The 7,199-nt window shown below is 47.4% G+C and overlaps 1 protein-coding gene and 1 long non-coding RNA gene across 10 annotated transcripts in view; one reads left to right on the forward strand and one right to left on the reverse strand.

The window, feature by feature from the left end:
* Window positions 1-4,077, forward strand: part of LOC112857566 (polycystin-1-like protein 2) — a 94,882-nt gene extending 90,805 nt beyond the window's left edge. The window contains exons 41-43 of the mRNA XM_086688839.1: window positions 1,512-1,613; window positions 2,385-2,516; window positions 3,677-4,077. Coding sequence (XP_086544965.1) covers window positions 1,512-1,613; window positions 2,385-2,516; window positions 3,677-3,868 — 426 coding nt within the window. The 3' untranslated portion in view covers window positions 3,869-4,077. The remainder of the gene's footprint in view (window positions 1-1,511; window positions 1,614-2,384; window positions 2,517-3,676) is intronic.
* The window catches only part of LOC147573348 (uncharacterized), a 125,863-nt gene that overhangs the window by 98,578 nt on the left and 20,086 nt on the right, over window positions 1-7,199 (reverse strand). The gene's annotated exons all lie outside the window — the stretch shown is intronic.

A 7,199-nucleotide genomic window follows, 5' to 3' on the forward strand; every position in this document is an offset into this window, starting at 1 on the left:
TTCGGGGCTGGTCTCCTTGGAAGCAAAGGCTTCTCAATGGTGGTGGTCGTTGGGGGGAGGTGGGGAGGGGCACATGCACTGAGGGTTAGCGTTAAGACTTTGGAACCTGGGGGAGATGGTGGATATTCTGAGTCCAGGGCTTTGCAGCTGGGGGCTCATAAACCGGCCACCCCAAATGGCAAGGGTGGAGACATCGGCTGGATAAGAGTAAGGAGGTATAGTCTCTAAGACCAAGAGGGCCAACTACCTCCAATAAAGGATTCCTTTCTGTACCTGGACCCTGCCTGGAAATGCCACTTCTCCTGACACTCCACATGCTCAGACACGGATAGAGCATTCGCTCTGTGCTCGGGGGGTGGAGGGGGGTGCTGGAGATGAATTGGGCAGAGATTAGCCTACATATGGGTAGGCTATGTCACTGCTTGGTGCCCTACACGAGGCATGAACTTAACAGGGCCAAAAATCATTTCATTCAGCCCCTTGACACTGAGAACATTTTGGCAGTCACGTCTCTTTTGCGAATGAAAAAAAAAATACTGCCAACTCTTTTATTACCAATTATGTGGGAAACAAAGACCCTCTGCCACATCTTGCTCTCCATCTAAATATAACCCCCATCGCCTCCAAGTCCACGTTCCCCATAATACCACACCTCTCACTCCTCCGTGCCCCTTTACCCAATCCTGACCCACTCTCCACCCCAGCCCCTCTCCCAGTTCTTGCCTTGGCCCCATCCAGTCTTACCTTCCACCATCCCTGAGCTGCACACCACACAGTGGTCTCTCGTATCCTAGTTACCACTCTCTCTCTAGCCCTCTCCCCATTCCTTAGCCATCCTTTTCCTGTCCCTATCACCTCTACCCTGACTCCCCACTACCTAACTACTGCCTCTCCCTCTCCCACCCTTAGAAATGGGGTAAGGAGCACTGATGGAGATGGGGGGAGTTTGGTTTTATCACAAGTACTTCACTGGACCCCTTAATTCACATGGATTTATTCAGTCCTCCATCTGCAGTATAGGAGCTACAGGGACACTGGCCGTGTCCGGAGATGAGAAGTCACCAGTTCAGAGCAAAGGGAGTGCTGGGCCTCCCTTGACATAAGAGCGGCAATCTTTGGAGGGAAGCGTGCTGTGGTGAGGAGGAAGTATAGGAGACGCCCTGCCCAGGCAGAAGCCTGTTGTCATCCAACCCAACTCCCCCAAAGCAAAGAGGCTGGGGCCTCAGAGAGCCCAGTTTCATCACTGAGTCACCTGAGTGAACTGCAGCCATCTGAGTGAACACAGTAGTGGCCTAGTGGGTGGTGCTGAGCCCCAGAAGGGGATACGCATTCCTTACAGAACTGGGTAGGTACACACACACTCACTTGCAAGCCCCCATAGGTACGGTTTTGCGGGGCCAAGGATAAGGCTGACCCAGAACAGAGACTCTGTCAAACAACAGGCTTTGGGGGTGGGGGCTGAGAGGTCACTTGGTTTCTTTTCCTGTTCGTGAGGACTCTTTCCATTACAGTCAAACTTAATATTTGGTTGGAAACTCCGTTCCTACAAAACCCTCTTCGATGCAGCAGAAACAATGATCAGCCTCCAGCTAGGAATCTTTAACTACGAGGAGGTAATGGGGTGGGGTCGGGGGAACATGGACACGGCCATCTACACCAAGCCTTTATGAAAATGAGAAAAAGCACCCTCCTCAAATGTCTCTCCCTGAATGGATGCACCCCTTGGGTCCACGGCCTGGCAAGCACAAGGCAACTTTGGACAAATAAACAGTCCCCTTCCTCTAGGCAGACAGCCCCATACTAGGGCCCATAGTTTGCCCTGGGAACCCCTGCTTACAGGAGAACACCATGCACTGAGTACTTAGAAGAGGACTGGGCTGGGAGGTCTCTAGAAGGGAATGCTCCCAGCCCTAGCCAGAAATGGTGCCTTATATTTGGAAATGGCAGCAGTAGGGAGTAGGGGGTGCTATCTTTTTCTTTTCCTGGCAGCTTGTTCTGTTTTGTTCTGTTTACTTAGAGAGAGAGAGAGACAGAGAGAGAGAGAAAGAGAGAGAGCAGGGGAGGGGCAGAGAAAGGGAGAGGGAGAGGGAGAGAATCGAGACTCTGCACTGTCAGTGCAGAGCCAGGTTCAGGGCTCAAACTCACGAACTGTGAGATCATGAGCCAAAGTCAGCTGCTTAACCAACTGAGCCATCCGGGCACCCCGTCTCTTGGCAGCTCTTGAGAGCAATGCCCGTGCTCTCAGCTGCCAGACAAATGGGATCCTTCCTGGTTCCAGGCTCTGCCTAGTCTGAGAACCAGTTTTCCCTCTGAGGATGGCTATGGGGAAGTGGCTACCAGGACACAGGACTTCTGGGGGTGACTCTTGGCTTTCTTCCTGACAGATCCTGGACTACAGCCCAATGCTTGGCTCCTTCCTGATTGGGTCCTGCATCATTTTCATGACATTTGTGGTGCTGAATCTATTCATCTCTGTCATCCTGGTGGCCTTCAATGAGGAGCAAAAATATGATCAGGTGAGTCCCTTTGGCTTATTCTTCAACAGTCATTGACCCTGAAGTAGGAAGTGACTGAGCAGCACTAGACATTAGGGGGACGTGAGAGACCTCTGTAGCTCAAAGCCCTCATTTCATGGGAGGGGAAATAGGTCCAGAAGGAGGAAATACCTTCCTCAAGAATACAAACAAATGAAGGGCAGACTAGAATCGGGTCTCCTGATTCCCAAGGTGGCACTTGGTTCATGACCCCAGCGATGCTCAGCCCTGAGTGTACATTAGAATCACGTGGGGGCTTTTGGGATGCCTGCTGCTGCATTGAGACCAATATACACAGAATCCTTGGGTGAATGAGCCAAGCACGTGTATTTCTGAAATCTTCTCAGGTGATTTTAGTATACAGCCAAGGCTGAAACCTTTTAAAAATTTATTAAGGCAGACAAGTTATGTGATACAAACCTTAACACTCCATGAAGAGGACAGTCTCTATTCAGAGAAGTACAAATGGGGTGGAAGGCAGGAAGCTTTTATAGGATAAAAGAATAAAGAACAAGGAAGAGAAAAATGAAAATATATCTGACTGACTGGGGCCACACAGTCAATCTTGTTTGTGGCGAGATGGAAAAGAAAAGAAGTATAGGGCTCAGAGGTGGCTTGGTGTTTGGAGGTTGGCTAACCTGATACACTGCATTCTGATAAAGGGAAGCATTTACAGGGACACAAAAGTTCTCTAAGCTTCAGTCTGCTGACACGGCACCCCAGGCTGGAGCAGCTCCGTCTTGGGCCCAGAAATTTGTTTCAACAAGTCATATGGTAACAAGTTTAAATTTTGAGAAGACGGCAAGCTATTTCCCAAAGCAGATGCACCAATTCACGTTCCCAGCAGCAACGCCATGAGGGTCTTTGTGCATACATTCCTAACAGCCCCTGTTGGGGGTGGTAGAGGGAATACTGTCATTGTCATCCCAGGGGAAGAAGAAACATCAGGGTAACGGTGGGAGCACACACCCCTGGGACTCCCAGAAGAAGGGGAATCCCAACAGAAAACTGACTCCACACAGTGCAGTGACTTTGGCAGAGACCAAGTTGAACAATAAAACCATGGTTTCCCCTTAGGAAGGAAGAAACCCCCCAAAGAGAATGGTTCTATGTATGTCGTATGGTTCTTTTTCCCTCTACAGCTGTCGGAGGAAGGTGAGATTGCCGATTTGTTGCTGGCGAAAATACTCGGTTTCCTGGGCATTAAATGTAAAAGAGAGGACCCTGGAAGTGGCAGGAAACAGCCCGAGTTGCTGTCAGAGGTCCGGCCTCCCTGTACCTGTGTCAGCTGCACCCAAGCTCTAAGCTCTTCATCCACACACGAACATCTATAGAGGGGGAAGGCCAGAGCCTTGGGCCTATGCTTCCCAGTGATTCTACAGTCTCTCCAGGCCAATGTTTTTCTGTGTCCACAGAAAAGTCACCAAGCCTGGCAAGTAAAAAAAATAAGAAAAATATACGCTTAAGTACATTCAATTGCCACTATTGTCATAGACTGTTCAAATGTATTTCCTCCTAGAAATAAAACAAATACTGTCTGGAGTTTGGGGAAAAAAATGATCTCTACGGACTATTTCATCTTCTTGGTTGGTCGGGGATTGCTTCTGAATGATTGTATTTCAGGGTTTCTCAAATTGTGTCCAAGAGGTGTTAATGGCCATCGCTCTCCCTCTCTCTCTCTCTTCCTCTCAAGAGGAACACAGTAGCATAAACTGGGTAGCTTAAACCAATTGAAATTTATGGTCTCCATCCCAGAGGATAGAAGCCCCAAATCAAAGTGTCAATGGGGCCAGGCTCCCTCTAAAGACTCTGGAGAAGAGTCTTTTCTTCTAACTTCTAGTGTCCTTTGGTATTCCTTGGCTTGTAGATGGATCATTCTAATTTCTGCCTATGTTATCACATGGCCTTCTCCCTGTGTGTCTGTCCCTGTGTTTCTTTTCTTCTTCTTATAAGATCTCTAGTCCTACTTAGTTTTTGTTAATGTTCATTTATTTTTGAGAGAGAAAGAGAGTGTGAGTGGAGGAGGGACAGAGAGAAGGAGACACAGAATCTGAAGCAGGCTCCAGGCTCCTAGCTATCAGCACAGAGCCCGATGCAGGGCTGGAACTCTTGTACGGAGAAATCATGACCCGAGCCAAAGTCAGACACTTAACCTGCTGAGCCACTCAAGCACCCCTCTGGTCCAATGAATTAAGGGCCCATCCTACTCCATTATTACCCCATCTTAACTAATGACATCTGCAACACCCCTATTTCCAAATTTGATCACATTTTGATTAGCAGGGGTTAGGCCTTCAACATTATTTCTTTAGGGGACAAAATTCAACATAATAGGTGTCATTCCCCCAGAAATGTTTCTGAATCAAATAAATATGACAAACACTAGATTATAAATGTTACACAAGTTCTTTAGCATGGGAACTGTGAGAGTTTTTAACATGCTAAATATGCATTGTGAGTCTCATGGAATGAGGCGAGCACGCAAGCTAAAGTGTGCAATGATTCCCAAAACTTTTTGACCAAGGCATCCAGTTTTGAAGCACCCCAGTCAGGGCTAGTGTTCCTTAGGTGATACTTTGGGAACTGGTAATCTACATCAGTGGTTCTCAAGCCTGGCTGCATGCCCCAGACTTCATCCCAAACATCAGAATCTCAGAATCTTTGACCTAGGACCTAGGCATCAAAGTTGTTGTTGTTGTTGTTGTGTTGTTGTTGTTGTGTTTTGTTTTTAAAGTAGGCTCCATGCCTAGTGTGGAGCCCAACACAGGGCTTTAACTCAAGACCCCAAGATTAAGATCTGAGCTGAGATTAAGAGTCAGATGCTTGGGGCACCTGGGTGGCTCAGTTGGCTAGTCTCTCAGTTTCTGAGTTCAAGCCCCGCGTTGGGCTCTGTGCTGACAGCTAGGAGCCTGCTTCAGGTTCTGGGTCTCCCTCTCTCTCTTCCTTTCCCCTATACTCTCACTCTGTCTCTCTCTCTCTCTCTCTCTCTCAAAAATAAATAAACAGTAAAAAAAAAAGAGTCAGATGCTTAACTGACTGAGCCACCCAGGTGCCCCCAGGCATCAATAATTTTAAAGCCTCCCCAGGTGATTCCAATGTGTAGTCAGACTTGCTAACCATGCCCTAAATTCTGAGAACCACGGATCTAGACAATAAAAGGTGTTTAGGTGTCTGTGTGGATAAGGGCACGTTTCCCCTCCCCCGTGCAGGGGAGTGCACCTCACATATCCTCTCTAGCTCACTCATCTCCCGCCCCCAACACACACACACACATACCTCCTCTAGGTTGCCTGACCCAAATCCATTCCATGCTTTCCTCTTTGCTATGAGAACCCAACTTTGATCAGGTAGCCATATACTCCTTTCCCAGGAGACTCATGGGAAAGTGTCCCTGTAGCCACATCAATGTAAATCCTGATTTGGATACTAATCCATTTCCCTTGACAATGAGGGATGTGGGGTAGTCACACGACCCAGTTCCAGCCAATGAAAACTGAAGTCTCTAGGACACTTCCAGGAAAGGTCTACTTGCCAATAAAAACAGACACAAAGAGACGGCATCTTATGCTGCTAGACATGGTCTGGCCTGAGCAACACTCCAGGAACTTGTGCAGCTACTCTGACACCATGGGGAACAATCCAAAGACAGCAGAGCAGAAAGATGAGAGGAACGTGAGGGCTTGATGACTGACTTCATCAACCCTGGAGCTGAACTACTGGCTTCTATCTGGATGAGAGCTTATCGCTTCTCAGCCTTTTGGCTAAGATCAAGTGTATCTGGATGAGAGCTTAAATGTCTTTTTAGGACAGTTGAATCAGGATCTTACCCTGAATATAAAAAAAGGATCGTTCACAAGGAGCCACATAACATGCAACATACACAAAACCTTGGGGATTTCATCATCTTCTATCCAACCGAAAGCCCATCATCCATTGTTTATTGTGTCATGCATGAACATGAGCTAAATGTACAGGGATGCTCATCAGACAACCCATAGCATGGTATACACACAGGCCCCAATACACTGGTACAGAAACCTACCCAGATACACAGTCTGTTTCATTTATTTACTTATCTATCTATCTATCTATCTATCTATCTATCTGTTTTTAAAATGTTTATTTTTTTGGGGCGCCTGGGTGGCGCAGTCGGTTAAGCGTCCGACTTCAGCCAGGTCACGATCTCGCGGTCCGGGAGTTCGAGCCCCGCGTCGGGCTCTGGGCTGATGATGGCTCAGAGCCTGGAGCCTGTTTCCGATTCTGTGTCTCCCTCTCTCTCTGCCCCTCCCCCGTTCATGCTCTGTCTCTCTCTGTCCCAAAAATAAATAAACGTTGAAAAAAAAAATTTAAAAAAAAAAATTAAATGTTTATTTTTTTAAAAAGAGAGAGGGAGAGAGAATCCCAAACAGGCTTTTGTCAGCACAGAGCTCGACATGGGGCTCAATTTCCTGAAATGGGAGACCATAACCTGAGCTAAAATGAAGAGTCAGATGCTTAACCGACTTAGCCATCCAGGCACTCCAGTCTATTTGTTTTAAATATGAAAAGCTCTAAGATCTGGTGGAGAAGGTGTAAGTTATTCATCTAGTCTCCACTCCTTTTCTGACTGTAAATATCAAACTGGCAACTCCTTCAACTGTATTGCTATGACAGGAAAAAAAGCTT

This window comes from Puma concolor, chromosome E2 (genome assembly GCF_028749965.1).
Source record: "Puma concolor isolate L17-30 chromosome E2, mPumCon1.1.hap2, whole genome shotgun sequence".
Lineage (NCBI taxonomy): Eukaryota > Metazoa > Chordata > Mammalia > Carnivora > Felidae > Puma > Puma concolor.